The sequence below is a fragment of the Coturnix japonica genome, chromosome 9 (genome assembly GCF_054131305.1).
Source record: "Coturnix japonica strain WE chromosome 9, WE-NBRP24, whole genome shotgun sequence".
NCBI lineage: Eukaryota > Metazoa > Chordata > Aves > Galliformes > Phasianidae > Coturnix > Coturnix japonica.
The window spans coordinates 27148548-27166867 of NC_140671.1; the positions used below are offsets into that span (position 1 = coordinate 27148548).

The window sequence follows — 18320 nt, forward strand, 5'->3', positions numbered from 1 at the left end:
ATGGGTGAAATTAGAGCCCTGCCTTGCTGCATGCAGCTCCTGATAATCAGAGCTGCGATCTGTGCTTCTCATAGCAGACACTTGGGCTGGCATGAGCCTTGCTTCCCACTGTGACCATCCCTGCAGTAGAATCAGGGCTACAGCTCCTGTCTCTTGAGCTGCTGCTTCCCAACCTTGATGTCTTGGCACACAAAAATGCAATGTGACAGCCAGGGGTTGTATCACTGCCGTGCACTGCTCTGCTATCTGTCTGCACGGCACGACAACGAGAAAATTGAGTTATCAGTGTCCCAGGAGGCAGGGAACAAATTTAGGTCCTGATCTTGCATATGCTAACCCTGCAGATGAGCTGTGCTGGGTGAAGTCTGTTCAGCCCATGGCATTCGTCCTTCATCTACTCAATGTGTGTATTGCAGTGCAGTATCATATCTTACACACACCTTATTTCTAAGGTTCTCATTGAAAGCAGGGACCGTGTCATAGAACCATAGACTCATTAAGGTTGGATAAGACCTCCAAGATCACCACATCCAACCATCAACACAAGCACAAAACCCCAGTTCTGCAGACCTAGGGTTGCCTTGTTCCCTCTATAACTGGAGGGGTAAAAGACCCCCAGATGTACCATGCAGATAGCAGGGAGTTTCTGCTGTGCTAGCACTGCTGAGAGCCCTGGGTGATGAGTTCCCAACTGCTTCCAGTGCCAAAAAGGAGGATGAATAATGAGCAGCAATAGCTCCATGCAAACATTAGCATCCCGCTCGGGCTGATAACAGTGTGCTCCCTTTGAAGTGCCTTTAAACACTCTCGGTGTTGCCGGGATTCTTGTTTTCACAAATTCTGCTAGATGCCAGTTTCTCTGTTTTCTTTTAAACTGCTTTAAATGGATGTTCGTTGAGTTAGTTGAACTCGCAGCGAGCTTCGTCTGAGCAAGAGGAGACAGCATTGGTTGAGTCATTAATGGGAAATGAATGCAAAGGAGCCCCAAACCCGTAATCTCTGCCCCACACAAGAAAGCTCTGCTTTAAGGGAGTAAATATAGGAAAGACTCGGTTGGCTCTGATTGCTTTGGATGTTACAGCCAGAGTGTGAGGAGACGATAAATGCTGCAATTCAAAGCTCAGCAGCAAAGCGTTGCAAACCCGGTGCTGGGATTTGATGCTTCATCTGTGGTGCTGAGCATGGAGCTGTGAGGACAGTGATGTTCCTCCCAGGGGTCATTTACCACCTCTCAGTGGTGTCCACTCACCCAAATGGCTCCATTTGAAGACCAAATTGCTTTTATTTAACACTTTGCCACCGGGACAAAAATCCCTTTATATGCAGTGATGCCTAGCAGTGTGTCTCTAGCAAAAAGCAATGCCTTAAATCTCCATTGCAGAGCAGCTTTATCCAGCACCATGACATTGGTTCAAGCTGTGGGTGTGAATCTGCTGTGCAAATGATTCCCCATTGACATGCCATTGGGTCTGGGTAGGGAGCTCGATACGTCTGTGTCATCTTGAGATGTCAGGAACCCAATCTCTGCCCATGGGTGCAAATATTTGCCAAACCAAGCTGGGATTTTGTCAGCTCTGAGATGACTTTGAAGGGCTTTGCCACTTCTGGTCCCCTCCCACTGAATCACGATGAAGACTTTGGTGTGAGTTGAATCATATGAGCATTAAGGTTGGAAGAGGCCTCTAAGATCCCCAGCCCATTCCACCGTGTCCATTGACCACATCCCTCAGTGCCATATCCCCATGGTTCTCAAACACCTCCAGGGATGGTGACCCCACCACCTCCCTGGGCAGCCTGGTGACATTCTCCATGCCCAACATGCATGAAGTGGAAGAATGAGGATGCTTTTCCTGCCCAAATCTTGCGTTTTCTCTGAGCTCTTCCAGATAAAAAGCTGAAAGTGAGGGAGGACAGAGGAGGCTAAGAAAACCAATCTACTGCATTCATTATTCTCTATGCAAAGAACATCAAAAGCACTAATGGAAAAGACTTTCTGTATTTTTCATCAAAGCACTTGTTAAGATTTGGCAGGCTGATTTCTTATCGGTAAAATATTTATGAATGGAGAAGCTTGGTAGTGGTTCGGGAAAGTCAGCAGTGAGTGCTGCCTCCCTCTGTTCTTAGTGGTCTTTCCAACCCTAATGATTCTATTTGAGTTGGATATTAGGAATGATTCCTTCTCTGTAAGACTGGTGATGCTGTGGCACAGATGCCCAGGGAGGTGGTTGAGTCACCATCCTTGGTGGTGCTCAATGTGGTCAGTGGGTTGAGGTTGAACTTGGTGATCTCAAAGGTCTTCTCCAACCTTTATGATTCTATGAGCGCACACGGTGGCGATGAGTTGATGGTTGAATTAGATGATCTTGGAGATCTCTTCCAACCATATTGACTTTGTGATTCTATGACGGCATTTGGGGGCTGCTCAATGTGCCCATTGAGGTTGGAAGGTGATAGGAAGGGACCACTCCTGCATTGTGGAGCTCCAGGCACATCTGCAGTGCATGGAGAGCATCGTGGCTCTTTAAACTTTAAAGCAGTGCTGCCACCCGAGTGTGGTGTGCTTTAAATATAGAGCCTTTGAAATGTGATCACTTTGGTCATCGAAGGATGGGAGCTGAAACAATATAAATATTTATAACATGCAAATGAGTACCAAGCAGGAGCACAGAGCTGGGTTAGTTCTTGGCTGCTTCAGAAAGTTGCCTTTAATTTCAAGATTTGACCAGATGTGAAGGTGGATAAAGCCCATAAAGATACAACTTCTTATCACATCTTCCTCATGCCTTTCTACAAAGCCCTGGGCTGCCTGACAGTGCTACCCAAATAACATTAATAATTGAGGGCTCAGCCTGGGCTGTGCTCAGACAGCTGTACCTTGTGGGCAGATGTCCCCGCTGGCACCCAGTGGGGTGGCACAGTCTCCACGTGCAAGAGGAGGAGTGGGTGCAATGCTTGAGTGAGCACAGCAGGACCCGTCTGGGTACCCAGACTATAATTGATGAGCAGGTCCAGCTGGGGTGAAAGAAAAAGAAGTGGCTGGATGCAGCACAAGTGGGGCTGCTTTGCTATGTGTTTGTATTTGTAAATCCATTGGGTTTATCATTTTCCCCTTTATTTATTTATTACTGGTTGCGTTGTGCTGTTCTCTGCAGCCCATCCATGGTTGGCAAGGTGTCTGTGCCAGCTGATATATCTCTTTGCCTGCACCAGTTAGGATATCCTACATCCTTCCTCATCCATCTCTCAACGAAAGGGGCATTTTAGCTTATGGAGGGGGCAAAAAGCTGACTATCCTGGCCCTGAATCCAGGTGTCTCTTGGTCTCCATGAGGATGCTGCTGGAGTGAAGCTGTTCTGAATGGACAGGTTCCAGTTGTGTTTCTCCAATAATTACCCAGCAATCGGCTCATCCAACAACTGGATATTCCAACATGTGAAGGAGCCCTTCAAAGAGCAGAAGCACATTGAAGGGTAGGGAGGGTCATTAGTCTGAGGTGAGTGCTTTAGCTATACATCTGAATTTCAGCCTGCAGAAGCAGACTTTAATGACTTCTACGAGCATCGTGGAGGACAGTGCTCTGAAATAGAGCCTGTATGGTGGCAATATGGTGCCTGATGGCCACCATTTAGGTTATATATCTGTTTGAGACTAGAGTGGTTGCTGCCTAACGCCTGATGTAATGAGCACTGCGGATCCTGCTCTAAAGATGAGTGCTTTCTGAGTTGCTGTAAAACAGGAGGATAAAAGAAATCAGGCTCGTTTTTCTCAAAGGGCTATAACATCCTTTAAGGCTTAATTCTGCTTAATATTTTGCCTGTCCTCTGCAGGCTGTGCTGTTACGGTTGCACTGATCGCAGCCATTCTGTGTATTTAGAGAAGCATTTGAGGTCTGTGCTCTTTCTTTTCCTTCCTTTAAGCCATCTTTAATGCAGGTCAGCCCAAGGCATGCAGCACTGCGTCAGAAGGGGAGCAGTGGGCAGCATTGGAGCATGAGCTTTAATTTGGGTTTTTCAGTTTTATGCGGTTTGGGGTTGAAATAACAACTCATTGGGCAGGTTCATGTGCTGCTTGTTGTGTTGGGGACCTGAGCAGGAGGTAACATAATTGAGGGGGGCTGAGATGGTTTGGGGTCATCGTCAGCCTTGCCTTATGCGTGAGATGCAGATGTCTCTGTTCATTGTTGGACTAGAAGACTATTAAGGGTCCCTTCCAGCTCAAACCATTCTGTGGTTCTGGGAAGTGGCAATGGACATCTTAACCATGGAGGCATCCCACATGGGGACATCTGCCAGCCCTGAGTGATGCCTCCATGCCTTGTTGCTCCTTCCATTCCCATCTTTTCTCCAGCCCTTCGTCATCTCCATTTCCCTTTGGGGCAGGGAACACAGTGAACCTCATGTATGTCAGTACTTGGATTGGGAAACCACTCAAGCATAGCAGTCACCATCTCCTTTTCCTGACCTTTAATTTCTTCAATAGATGAAATATTTCTTCTCTAATATCTACAGTAAAACTTCAGCCTCCACTTATTCCCTTATCACTTTCTCTGCCCTCTAACCTTCCTGTTTTGCATCTCCATGATGCATCCCCCAAGGGGCTGCTGGTGACATCCTGCCTTGCAATACTACTGGAGGGCACGATGGACAGTTGAGCACATTAATTTGTTTTAAGAGAGTTTCACTGCGTAATTGCACATGTCTAGAAGCAAAATGCATCCTGTCTGTTTTCTTTCTCTCTAGTATTTTATCCCATTGATCCCAGCGCTTCATTACAAGCTGATAGGTTCCTTGCAAACAGTGAAGAACAAAGGCAGAATGGGTCGTGTTCAGCGGGCTTGGTAGGAAGAGAGGTCGAGGCCGCTTTTTTAATGGGGAAAAAGAAAAATGATTGGATCTTCATTAAAGGGAGTTTCAAAGCAGTAAGTGCGTTTTGTTGCTCTGGTGGTCCTCCACAAAAACCAAACTCTTCTGGAGCTGTTTTGGTCCTCTTTGCCCTCTGCATGCCACGCATTCCTTGTGTCCGGATGCTCTGGTGTCTGCTCTGTCTCATTAGTTCCTTGTGACCCTGCTGGCTTTATGCCATTTTCCTATTGCTTTTCTCCTTAGAGGAATTCCCCTTTCCTCCCAGATTCCTGTATTCAGCATTCTGTTTAAGGGAAGATGCATATAGCGCAGAGAAATGGGAAGAATTTGGGTCAATGGTGCCTTGCTTTTGGAGGCATCCAGCGTGGTTCTCCAAGGACACTGTACCTAAAAGCTCCTACTTTGGGTATATTAGAACAGCATTTTACATCTTCATGATGACAGGGTGAAGGCCACTAAGCAGGTAAACACTGAAGCCACAGATATTCGTCCTTGCAAAGCTCCCTGGGCGGTTCATGAGGGAAGGGGAGATGCATTGACTTGGACAGCTACTTATAGAAAACAGATGTGCAAGTTAGAAAACACAAGCAATAAATCTGAAGCCATATGGCAGCACTTTCATGAGTGTTTAGAGTCACGGCCGGCCGTGAATGGCTCCGTTTCTCTCCTGCAAGAGGAACTCTCTGTCTCTTGTAAGACATGGAAACAGCTTTGTTTGCTTTCACCCCTCAACCTCCACTCCTCTAAGGTGAAGAAACCTGCACCCTTAAGATGTTCCTTGTGTGTGAAGGGTTTGGGGGGTGTTTGGGACAGCTTCATGGTTTTCCCATTGGATGGTGGTATCACTGCCTGGAGTTGGCATTAACATGGATGGCTTTCACCTATGTGTTGAGTTTAAAGCAGTTGCAAAGTTGAGTTTCTTGCAAAGAAAGGGCTCTGTGGAGCTGTTCTGTGGGGCTGGGGGCTTCCTTCCCTCCCACCATGGCCATGGGAGTAGACCCTTTATTCCATTCCAAGTCCAAGTTCTTCCCCTTTCTCCCCTTCCCCTAGCTTATAAACAGAGAATTTCCAAGACACTTATTCTTCTCATCCTATATATGTTAAGGTTTGTTTTTTGTTTGTTTCCTTTTCTTCGTGCCTCTCTAAAATCTGCTTTTCAAGCAAGATGGGGCTCAGTGGGCTGTGCAACCTCCTCTGCATGGAAAGCCAATTCTGCAGCCCTCCGCCTCCGCTCGGCGCGTGGCATCAGCTCCACTGAAGTCTTTTATATGGGAGCTTAATGAGTTTATTGGTTATTGTCTTAAATATGCCTGCTATGAAATTGGAGTCCTCTCCCACAATATCATAAGGAGATTAAAAAGAAAGCTGCGATTTATGGGCAGCAGAAAGTGAATGCATTTGAAACCTGAAGAAAGACTGTAGAAAAGGATCATGAGGAAGCGTATTAAACTTAGGATCCCAGTTTAACCCAATGATTACCATTCATTGGGGCTTATTTTCCCCCCCCATACCTTGGAAACTGCTTAGACTGGAGCCAAGGAAGGGAAGAAATACATTGATATGAATGTGAGAAGCACAAGTCCAGGTAGACAACATCAGTTGTCTACCCATGCAGTCACTCCATCCTAGCAGACCATTAGATGGGTCAGTCCTTGGTGAAGCCATGCTGGGTGTCTTGGATCCCCTCCTTATCTCACATGTAGGGTCAAGAGTTGAGTGTAAGGGTCTTAGGAGTGTTGCATAGTTAACATTGACAAACCTCATGGTATGGCCTTGCACATACCATGGCCATAAGGTAATGAAGGGTAGTGACACCTCTGCCAAATTACCCGTTCAAATGATGGCAGTAATTATAACGGGAGAGGTGGATGAGGATAACAGACTGTCTAATAGCACAGGTGAGGCTGTAATTTACTGAATGGAAGGCCTTTAGAAACATGCTGTGATAAGGACTTGGGGGGGCCTTGGGTTGGGGCTGGAGCTGTGGGTCATTGGTGGAGGTCTATGGGGTTTGGTGGGACCAATGGTTCCTGGTTCTGTCCTTACATATTCTGCTTGCTTTGAAGTTTTTGGTCTTGGTTTGTTTTTGTTTTGCAGTGGAAATAGTAGCAAGAAGTGGAAATTGTGCTGTTCAGGAGTCAGGGCTTCTCGTGGCAGTTGGCATCACTGAGCGTTGTTTGTATTGATTGCAGCAGAGGCAATTAAGTGGCTCCCACTGCTTTCACTGGGAGCTTTCCCTGCATAAGGAGGCTCAAAGCAGAGGGGGGGACTATTATGGGGTATAGCACAGCACAGGCAGGAGGACGGGGTCTGCAGGCAGCTCACAGCCTTGTAGAAGCTGAAATATTTCCAGCTGGCAGTGTCTAACCAAGTACCAAGTGCAGCTCTCCAGCAGGTCCCATTGGCTTTGCAGCACGTATACAAGGAGATGACATCCCATCTTATCCCAAACCCTGGAAGTGGGGCCATACACTCCCTAATGGGTCTCATTGCAGAGGCTGGTTATCATAGAACCATAGAATGGTTGGAGCTGGAAGAGACCCTCGAGGCCATCAGGTCCAAGCCCTGCACTGAGCAGGGACACCCACAGCTCCATCAATGCTCAGAGCCCCATTCCCTGACCTCGGGTGTCTGCAGGGATGGTGTACACACCAACACGTTGTTATCCTACAGCACATCTCCAAAGTTCATTATTCCCATACTCTGGTTGGGTGTTGGTGTTGAAGGGAAGCCAAGGGCTCGGTCCTTGGCTGTCAGGGCATCACTTCATTCCCAGCTAGGAAATAGTTTCCTGAGTTTCCTGGCAGTAGCTCACAAGTGTGAAATGTGAGAATTCGAGGCAAGTTGTAGGAAGTTAATTCAATCGCTTGGCAAGAGAAGGGGGTAATCCAGTTTTCATGTGCTTTTTAAATCAATGTAATTTTATCCCGAAAGAAAGAGAGTCACAACAAACCAGTTTGGTTCTCAGTGCATTGGCACATCCCTTACCATCCCTGATGTCTTTAACATGGCTCTTTAAACACGATATTCCTCAGCAGCCTTTTTGGGCCTGAAATCCTGTTTGAATAATGTAAGATTTGGTGTAGCTGGGTGTTTCTTACTCGATTGTGTGGCTGGGAGAAGTTTAGTGTGTGAATCATAGAATGGCTTTGGTTGGAGGGGACCTTAAAGACCATCCAGTTTCAATTCCCTGCCACGGGCTGGGTGTCAACCCATCCAGCCTGGCCTTGAATGCCTCCAGGGATGGGGTATCCATAATACAACGCAACCTCCTCATGCTTATACTGCAGTATCCATCCTCTCTTAAGCAGCGTTGCTTGCTGGCATTTCCAAACTCATGTTTTATTGAGCAGAAACACGAATAGTCGTTTATCTGCTTCTGTAATGCTGCAAAATTCTTGGGGGAAAAAAAGAAAACTAAACAGCAAAATGTGCTGACTCTGCCCAGCAAGGCTGTGTTGTTGTGAGCAGAGCAATACCCTGCTGGGGCTCGTGCATCATTAAGGTCACATGAAATCAGTGAGTGGTGCTGGGGTGAATTGGGAAGAGCTGGATGGGAAGCTGGGGCAGAAGGGCTTTGAGTGTTAACGAGGTAGAAATCACTCCTTGTTGCTTTGGAAGGCAGAATGTAACCGTGGTACCGTGCTGGGTCATGGGGGGGGGCTCTCAGTTCATTGGGGGAACAAAAAGGAGCAGTGGTGCAATGTGTCTCACTGCTTATTTCCCTGCTTCTTTCTAAGCCCTGCTTGTCTGTATGCATTGCTTTGAAACGTTTGGAAATCAAATAGGGATAGCAAAAAAGGTACCGCGTCCGTCTGCTACATAAATAACATGCGTGGATCTCATTATTGCTTTTGCTCTCTGGTTGCTGCTATCATTGACAGAAGGTGGAGAAAAACATGTTGTCTTTCGTTCTGCTTTGCCAAAACCATTTGCCCTACAGGCTGTGCAAAGGGAACTGGGGGGTTTTGTTGGGAAGGGCTCAATGACCAGAGCAATGCTCAGCCCCTGCCAGGAGATAGCAGTACTGGTGTGCTAAGCCTCTTGTTTGCACTAAGCTGTTTATTTTGCTGCTAAAGGATTTTAGAATCTCTTTGGCTGAATGGAAGCGGCCGGTGAACCTCTCTCAGTGTGAAATTCCCTCCTGTCTGTGTTGTATCTGCCACACACACATATATATATATCCATAGAGTAAGCAATGTATCTATGATTCCCTGTTGTTGCACTTAGAGACAGGGATGCATCATTCAATGCATGGGAAGGCAAAGCCCGGCTCTGGGGCCAGGTCAGAACAAAGCAGGAATACCAAAAGCTTTCAGGAAGGCTCAAATCCATTATATTCTTACTAAACACCATAATCCTGTGAGCCTTGGCTTTGTAATGCGATAATGAGTTATTAAAGGCTAAGGCAGGGTATGGTGGGGAGGGGAAGCTGTGGTTTGGGATCTTGTCTTCCTTGCAGTTGTCAGGGAGCAGCTGAGCAATGTATTGGGTTCTCCCCAGTCCGTGTGATGCTTGCAGCAGGTTTCCAGCCTCTTCTGCTTGGGATCAAGTGCTGTTTTGTTGTTCTTTTTTTCTTGCAAATGCTCCGTGTTTATCCTTGCTATTCTGGATGTTCCCATCTGCTTCTGGACAGATCATTCTTGAGGCATCAGCTCTCGCCACGGCCCTGCTTTCCTCTAAGTGCAAAGGAAGGGAGAAAAATCAATTCCCATCAGTCGGATAGTGCCCTTTGATTTATTGCTGCTGGAGGAAGAAATCCTTTATCTCGTGCTCCTGGAAAGGATTGCTTCAGTGTTTGTTATTAGGGGAGAGATGCTGGTACAGCCCCAGTTCTCCCAGCCCTGATATTTTGATAACCTTTACCAAAGGACATCCACACACTTGGTTTTATTGCAAGAGCCCTCTTTTGCTTAACCACTCGTAGCTACCTAAATACTTCCAGCTATTTTTCAGCCTCAGGATCATGCAGAACCAGAAGCAGAGCTACCGAGGGGTTGTAACAGCAGGAGAATGACGTCTGATGGAGCCAGGTCACTGCCATCCCAATAGGTCCCTGCTGACAGGCAGTGAGATTTGATGGTGTTTTTGCAATTAATACCTTGTGTGAGGTCTGAGCAGAGCTGTGTGCAGACATGCATTGCTCAGCAGCACGATGCTGCCCTGACAGCAGCCTGCTATGGACAGGCACATAGATAAGGGGTCCAACTCTTCCCCACTCACATGATGGGCAGTGGTGTTATTGCTTGTTGCAATCACTCCCTGCATTCTGAAGTTCATTTCCTGTGTCAGACTGTAGATTCCAAGCCCTACAAATGGAAAACCATCACTGCACAAAGCAGAGGTGTTCCTGCATCCTCTTTGCCTTGCAGCCCAGCAGGCAGGTCAGTGCTTGGGGAGGCATTGCCCCCCCCTGCCATGGGGTTGGATGTGAGTGCTTTGATTTAGGTATGTGGCAGGTTCTCCCTTACTGTGCCCTCCCAATAAGGTCTATGGGAGTTGCTGTGCTCCTCATCAGCAGGCTGGTTGGAGTTGTAATGAATATAGAGCCATGCTTTAATTATCCCTAATTGCTATAAAGCAAGTTAGTGGCCGAGTGAGCAACCACAGATGCCCAACTGGCTTAATTTGTTGGCAGGGAGAACGACCCGCTGCCCTGGCACTGTGATTAGGGCTAATTTGGTGCTGGAGCTTCCCTAGATGGAAATGAGGGGCAAGTTCCTCGTGGTGCAGCTGATCCGTGGGCATCATTTCTGCAGGGTGAATGATGTACAGATGGTTTGTATGTGGGCAACAGCAGCTCTGCATTGCAGCAATTGAGGGAAAGGAGCAAAATCCAGCTCGCCTCAAAACCACTTAGTGTCAAAATGAGCCTCTCCTTTCGGTTGCTCTGATAGCACTTATTTGTGTGGCTTTCTGGGACATCAGGTCTTTGCATCATCCATCAGTTTAATTCTCTCTTTAAAGGAGTGAAATAGGAAAGGGAAAGCTGAGTGATAGGCAGCAGGGAGCACGCCTGGGGCCATGCAGCCGGAGGCATGACAGCTGCCTGGAGGAGAGCCTGGGGTGATGCTTCCTGCACCAGCAATCCTGGTTGCTTTGGGGTAAATCCCATTGTGCTTTGAGCATCAGTTTTCATATATGGTTGATGCTCCATCCCTGCAGGCATTCAAGGCCAGGCTGGATGTGGCTCTGGGCAGCCTGGGCTGCTGGTTGGTGACCCTGCACACAGCAGGGGGTTGGAACTAGATGAGCACTGTGGGCCTTTTCAACCCAGGCCATTCTGTGATTCTATGATGTCTTGGTCTTTTCCAGCCTTAATGATTCTGTGATTCTAATTCTGCTATAGGTACAAAGAGCCTTTCCACAGGGGCATCCACACTGGGGCTGTGGTGTACGGGGGACAAACCTTATTCAGGGTTTGCTCATCCTTGTAGATGCAGTGTTCCTAATATCCCTTGTAGGACCAGGAAACTTTCCATCGTTGAGCTTCATTGCCTTCTGGAAGATAAACCAAGAGCTAAACTCAATGTTTCTCGTATTGATTTTGCTCGTGGAGCCCTTCATTAGAAAGCAGGAAGGACGGAGATGGGTTGAAATGAATTATTGAACATGTCATACCTTACATTTCCTTCTGGTGTGCTGCACTGGAGAAAGCAAAGCGTGGTCTCCTTCCCTATGATACAGCAGCTTTTTTGTTTCCAACCACCAGTCATGCTTTTACCACTGTGCAATAACTCAGCCAACATCAGCTTTCTGCCTCAGGTCTTCCAAAAGCAGCCCGGATCAATAGGTACAGCAAAAAGAAGGGAACCAGAAACAGTGGGGCAGGCGTGGGTTTGGTGGATGGGATTGTAAGGCTTGTTTGGAAAGGCAGATGGATGGGATCCAGATACCCAGCCCTGAGCACAGAGCCCTGCTTTCACCGCACGGGGTTGGCTTTTCTGCTTGTTGTTATTGTTGTTGTTTCCTGGTGCACCCAGGGGAGTATTTCAACAGCGCTGGGTTGAATTACGGGCTGCCTTCCTCCCTGCAGTGCAGTGATGGCAGCAAGGTGCGGTCCTGCATTGACTCCGTGCCTTGTTACCCTCCAGCTTTGAGCATGCAAAGCAAACCCAGCAATGCAAGCAATGCACGGGAGCTGCAAACCTTATTTCCCCAATGTGCAAAATGCCATTGTGCCGTGGTCCTAAGGAGCATTGCAATGCATGGATGGCATGGGCTCAGCGCTGCCCAGCTTCCATTGGAGGAAGGCAGAGGCTGCGGTCGATGCGCGCTGATGAGCAGCCCTGATGGCTATTGATCTGTTGGCACTTGATTAATTTCCTACCGATGGCTTTGGGGTTCTTTGTACACTCTTCATCCTGACGTGGGATCACACCTCCCCAGTCCTGCTTACAACAAATCCCTGCCAAAAGGGAGAAGGCTGATTGAACATGGATATACCCGAGGGATGGGCAGTGCAATGGGTTGAGCTTGCAGATGTGCATCCTCTCACCTGGCACTTCCAAAACCTGCACACAGATGGCCAAGGTGCAGCTCTATATCCTGCTCCCCCCTCATTGCTGCAGCTCATTCCTCCCAGCTGCAGCTGCTGGCATGGAGCTGGAGGAAGTGCACGGCTTTCCCTCTGAGCTTGTTTCAAAGAGGCTTTGTAGATTGCGATCTCCCCTTGGTTGCAGTGATAAGGTGAGAAAGGTGGAAAGGGAAAAAAAAGCCCCAAACAGCCCTTGATTGCTGTTTGCCCCCCAAAGTGTGAGAGAGAACACAGGTCGGTGCCTGCTGGGTTGGCCTCGTGATTGAGATCCCCTGCCCCAGTTGGCATTGGCCAGCAGTGGGATGGGGATGTAGTTAAGTGGCTAATGATGCTAATGAGCCGGGATTTACGAGGGGAGCTAAATACAAAGGGGCTTAGGCTCCAAACCAGCTTAGGTGCTTGTGAAAATCCCACTAAGCTCTGCAGTTCCTGCCGGGAACGCGCCTGGAGGTGAACCCCAGCCCTTTGCTTGGACAGAAACAAGGAAATCCTCCCATAGCAGCCCCAGGACACCACAGTAAGGAAAATGACTTTTTCTTTCCCCACCCTTGGCACGGATATTTTTGCCTTAATACTTCACTTACTCAGTCCCCTGCAGCATCTCTTTTTCTCGTGCCATTTGGCTGCAGCAATGGCCAAGAAAACCATCCTTGGCACTCTCTTTTATGCCATTCAGAGCACCCTAAGCCTGCGGGTTGGGAATACAGCTCTTCCAGTGTGGCCTCAGCCCCCCATTCTCATGCACAGAGCTCTCCTTTGCATGCATGGTTTGATAGGTTGGGCTTTGCTGTGTTGGTTGGGATTGAACTCACCTGCAGCACAGGCTCCTGTTGGGTTGCAAAGCCTGCAGGGTTGCTCTCGCAGAGTCGATGCTGTTTCCTCTCAGAGGCACTTGGCAAACAAATGAGCGAGGAAGAAACACAGATTGTGTTTGCTAATGGAGTGCGGTTGCCAAAGAATGCACAAACCGTTATTCACTGCGAGGGAAATTCCTCCCTGGGAGACGTTGGGGCTGAAAGGCTCAGGGTTGCAGCGTTGCTGAAGAGCTGCATTTAATGCTGTGTGTCCATGCTGAGCTTAGAAGCTCGATGTTTGCTTGCATGGGATCCTCTATGGAGGAGCAAAGGGTGGTTTAGTGGGCATGGTGAGGAGATGGGTTGATGGTTGAACTGGATCTTTGTGGTCTTTTCCAACCTTAATGGTTCTGTGGTTGCAAGGTACATCATTTCAGGACCCTATGGAGATGGGAGTCACCCAGTTGAAACTGGATGGGATGGGGATATGGGATAGCAGAGCTATCAGACATGTGGGGATGGGTTGATGGCTGGACTTGGTGATCTCAGTGCTCTTTTCCAACCTTTATGATTGTGTGTTCCTTTGCTCAACCATCTGTTGCAAGGAGTTGAATTTTGTTAAGCCCCTCCTGCCTCCTTCCCCCCCCCCCCCTCCTGCCTCCCCCCTTATGCTGGGTGTTAAATTAAAACGTGGTTTTTATTTCAAATAGTTTAAATTAAAATGTCTCCGTATCTAAAACCCTCTGCGGACTATAAATTATGCAGGAGAGGACTGTGAATTATTCAGAAGTGAAACAGCATTGGAAACCCCTCCAGAAAACAGAGAGGCAATGGGAGAGCAGCCTGCAGGACCTAGCAGGGCTGGAAATGGGCATCACCAGAAGATGCTGAGACTCAAAATGGGGTTTTTCTTATGCTTTTCCTATTGCTGCTTCTAAACAGGCAGTGGATGCTTTGTTCCCCCCACCCCACCCCCAGGAAGGCCCTTTGGATATGTAAAATGAAGGCTTTTTGTTCATGGTTAGCTTTGCAGTTTGCAATAGGTTTGGATTCGGGGTGGTGCCAAAGGTTGGACTCATTGGTCTTGGTGGGTCCCTTCCAATTTGGGGTCTTCTTTGGTTTTTTAACCAGGTTGCACCAGGTTCTGAGCAACCTGATGGAGCTGTAGTTGTCCCTGATCACTGCAGGGGAGTTGGATAAATGACCTTTAATGAGCTCTTCCAACTCAAATAATTCCATGATTCCTGAGGACGTCTCACCCCAAATAACAGAGAGCCTCCAGTCCTGCCCTATTTGTGGCTGCAGAGGAGGGGGAAAGTCTTGTTATGACCCCTTAGCCCTGGATATGTGCTTTGCTGATGCTTAAGGGCTCTTTGAGTTCTCAGCCTCTTTAATGATTTGGGATTGAGGGTAGTACAGTGGGATATTTGGGGTGAGGGATGCTATAATGGGATATTTGGGTTGAGGGATGTTATAACAGGATATTTGGGATAAGAGATGCTATAACGGATGTTTGGGGTGAGGGATGCTATAATGGGATATTTGGGGTGAGGGATGCTCTAAAGGGATATTTGGGGTCATGGATACCATAAAAGGGGATATTTTTAATAAGGGCTGCTATAATGGGATATTGGGGATAAAGGATGCTATAACATATTTGGAATAAGGGATGCTATAATTGGGACAAGGCGTGCTATGATGGAATATTTCAGGTAAGGGATGCCGTAAAATGCGATATATGGGATAAGGGATGCTATAATGGGATATTTGTTATCCAGACACTAAAACTGGAGGAAAATATACATCTCTATGAAACGTGACCATTGGAGCACTGTGTAGGGAAACAAGCTGAGGGGATAAATGGTTCCTTTTAGGAAGTCATCTCTTTCGAGTTGTAACAGCATCATCCCTTAAGGAAGTAATGCTGATTCAGAATCCGGCCCAGCATTGCCATTCTAAAATACAGTGTGCTGTATTTTCCTCCTCCTTCGCCTGCAGTCATCACACCCAGCATTTCAAGACAGATTTTGGAGGTTAAAACTTCCCCACGGAGCCCAGATTGTTTCCCTCTCAGCTGTCATCTCGGGACGGTTCTGTTTGCTTTCAGATGCCATCAAATATTTGGACTCCTGCAGGGGCTGTGCTGCGAGGGTGAATCTCATCCACACGCAAAAAAGAGTAAAAATAAGCTTAAAAAAGAGGATTTTTTTAGCATTTCACTGTGTGCTGATCTGCAGCGTAGCATTGCAACCCCTACCTGTTGCATTTCTATGCATACATCAGTGTACAGAAGATGGTCTGCTCCTGCTTGTGCTGAGTTGGATGTATTGCATTTGTTCCTTTGTTGCTTTTCATTCCAAATCCCCACGTTGCCTTGCTTGTTTTTGCTGTTATTGGCCTTATCTCCCCAATAGAACAATATTATTGCTGGGGAGGTGCCCGGCGCAGGGCAGAGCTCCAGGAGGAGCTGTGCTTCCTTACATGCTCTTCTTTTGGATGCAATCACAGAATGGCCTGGGTTGCAAAGGCCCACAGTGCTCATCCAGTTCCAACCCCCTGCTGTGTGCAGGGTCACCAACCAGCAGCCCAGGCTGCCCAGAGCCACATCCAGCCTGGCCTTGAATGCCTGCAGGGATGGGGCATCCACAGCCTCCTTGTGCAACCTCTTGCTGCAGCACAGAGCACACCCCATGGGGATGCAGTCCTGAGCTCATCCCCTGCATCATGAGCCCTCCTGCACCCTGCTCATGCTGCAAGCTTTGCTCGTGCTCCTCCTGCAGCTCCGTTTTAATTGCATCACATTGTTCTGCTTCCCCACACCCGGTGCGAAGAGCTGATAACTTTGTCGGAGCCGCTGCCTGGCAGAGAGAGCAGAGATTAATAAAAACCTGTCACTTTTATTAACTTTGCAATCTAGTGCATCACTTAATTCCAGGCAGGAGCTGACCGCAGCGCTCAGAGCTGTAAGCAGCTCTTTCTGTCTTGGTGCTGAGCTCTGCTGGGCTGGATGGGAGTAATGCAGTCCTATAAGGCTTCCTTATCTATGCATTCTCTCCTGGCAGACCCAGGGCTGCCCCAGCTCCTGGTAGATGCCTACAGAAGGTGCTGTTGTTGGCTGTCTCCATTGCCTTGGTGGAGGGTTTGGTCTGGAGAAAGATGGAAGTAACCCATTGGTTGGGATAACGTTGTAATGGAGTGAAGCCTTGGATATTCCAAGTAGAGCTTCCAGATACATAGTGGCTTTTCTTTTATAGCTGAGTATGGAAAGTACAGGGTGATCATTCGATGCATGGAGTGGAAGCATTCTGCTCCATATGCCCCAGATTCTTTCTCAAATGCACATCTGTAAGACCAGAGATGACTCTGAGCTTCTTATCGTGGTCCTTTGGAGAGGGACGTTCCTTGACATGGACTGGAAGGGCTGTTCTGGTCTTCTAGGAGCAGGCAGAAGGTGCCCATTGGATCCCATTGCGTTTGTGCATGATGTGGTGTCAGCCTGAGCACCCTATAATGGTGCCAGGCTGTTAAATAGGTGCCAGCCCTGCAAACATCAGGATGGGTGGCACTTCCCACCGCTGGCCCATTGAGTTGATCATTGGCTTTTTAGCAGCAAGGAAGCAGCCTGTGTCGTGCTTTCCATCTCTGTGCTGCACTGCAGTTATTTTTATCTGTGATATATTGTTCTCGATGGAATTATTCTGCCCCCAGCCTGTAGATAAGGGCTGTTGCTAAACGAGCGTGAGCTTTTTTCCTTGAAGGTTAAATCGCTGCCTTGCAGGTTGCTGAGTGAGGAGATGCTTTCTGCTTCCCCTCTGCATCTTCCTGGGCAATTTTGGTGTTTTCAGATGCTTCCAGCAGTGTGTTAACACCCCTTGGAGCAGTGCAAGGTGGCAGTGAGGGTGCATTTAGGGCTGTGCCTCTCTTGTGGGTGCTCTGCTTAACAAACAGAAGCTGTTAGCATGAGCCATTAACTCTTCCTTTTAATTATTCAGCTCCTTGTTTTAAAGGTGGGTTTAAATGCAGCTAATAGGCTTTGTGGAGGAGGCTCCGACCTCGGCGGTCCCTCTCTATAGGAGCCCACATGGTGCCACACCAGCTGATCACTTTGACTCATTATCTCACATCTTTCTCCAGCTGATGGATGGCTCTGGACTGATTTATGAACATCCGTGGGTGGGTGCAGCAGACGGGAGGGGAACGTGGGGCCTTGCAGCCCCATATGGCAAAGCAGAGCAACCCCAGCCACCGTGTCTGTTTTGTTGTGATTTCTGCAGGTAACCCCAAATTGTCTTGTAGCATCGTTTTGAGTCTTGTGCACGTTGATCTGTGCGGTTGATGGTTGGGCTTGGAGATCTGGTGGTTGGACAGGTCATCTGATGGTTGGGTTTGGTGGCCTCATGGTTGGACTTGTTGACCTTGTGGTTGGGTTTGGTGACCAGATAGCTGGACTTAGTGACCTGATGGTTGGACTAGGTGATCTTAGTGATCTTTTCCAACCTTAATGATTCTGTATCCTGCTGGGAGGAACATGGCCACCCCATTGTTCCTGTTGGGTCTGCACCCAGCTGCAACACCTGGCCCCTATCAGGGGGTTGCAGACAGAGTTGGTATCATCAAAGGTGTTTGTGCTGGGCTCCCATGCTACGTGTGGCTGCTTGGGTTGGAAGGGCCCCCAAGGGTCATCAAGTTGTGCTGACATGGTTAACAGAGAGGGATCACTAGAATCTTTGCACGTGTGTGCAATGGTTCGCCTCTGTTCTGCCACTTCCACGTGTGCAACCGGTCCCATGGCAGACATTCACAAGAGCACAGCCTGAGTTTGCAGAGACTTTAATTACACGCTGCTTATTAGAGATGGCTTGTTGAGCGTGGTGGTTTAGCAGCCGAGGCGGCCACTTTATCGCCTCTTTGCAGGAGTTGTGCAATTTCTTTGTCATCATATATGGTAATGTATGCACTGCAGCACGGCGTGGGGCGAGATTTGATGAATAATGGAAAACCCCGGGTAATGTTGAATCTATATTGGCCATGCTTTTCCCCCAGCAGTTATCTTTAAAAGGGAAATATTAATTCTGGGGGCTCCCAGCTGTTTTAGAGCATCTCGGTCTCTGCAGCAAGTGCAGTTTG

At 48.1% G+C, this 18320-nt stretch overlaps 1 protein-coding gene across 4 annotated transcripts in view; it reads left to right on the forward strand.

Moving 5' to 3' along the window:
• KAZN (kazrin, periplakin interacting protein) overlaps positions 1–18320 on the forward strand; it is a 129972-nt gene that overhangs the window by 98835 nt on the left and 12817 nt on the right. Inside the window, exon 1 of one of the 4 annotated variants that reach the window (XM_085508968.1) lies at positions 17333–17467. The exons of the other annotated variants lie outside the window; for them this stretch is intronic. Within the exon in view, the coding sequence (XP_085365094.1) occupies positions 17353–17467 (115 nt within the window). The 5' untranslated portion in view covers positions 17333–17352. Of the gene's footprint in view, positions 1–17332; positions 17468–18320 lie in introns of those variants that run through there. 4 annotated transcript variants of the gene reach the window in all.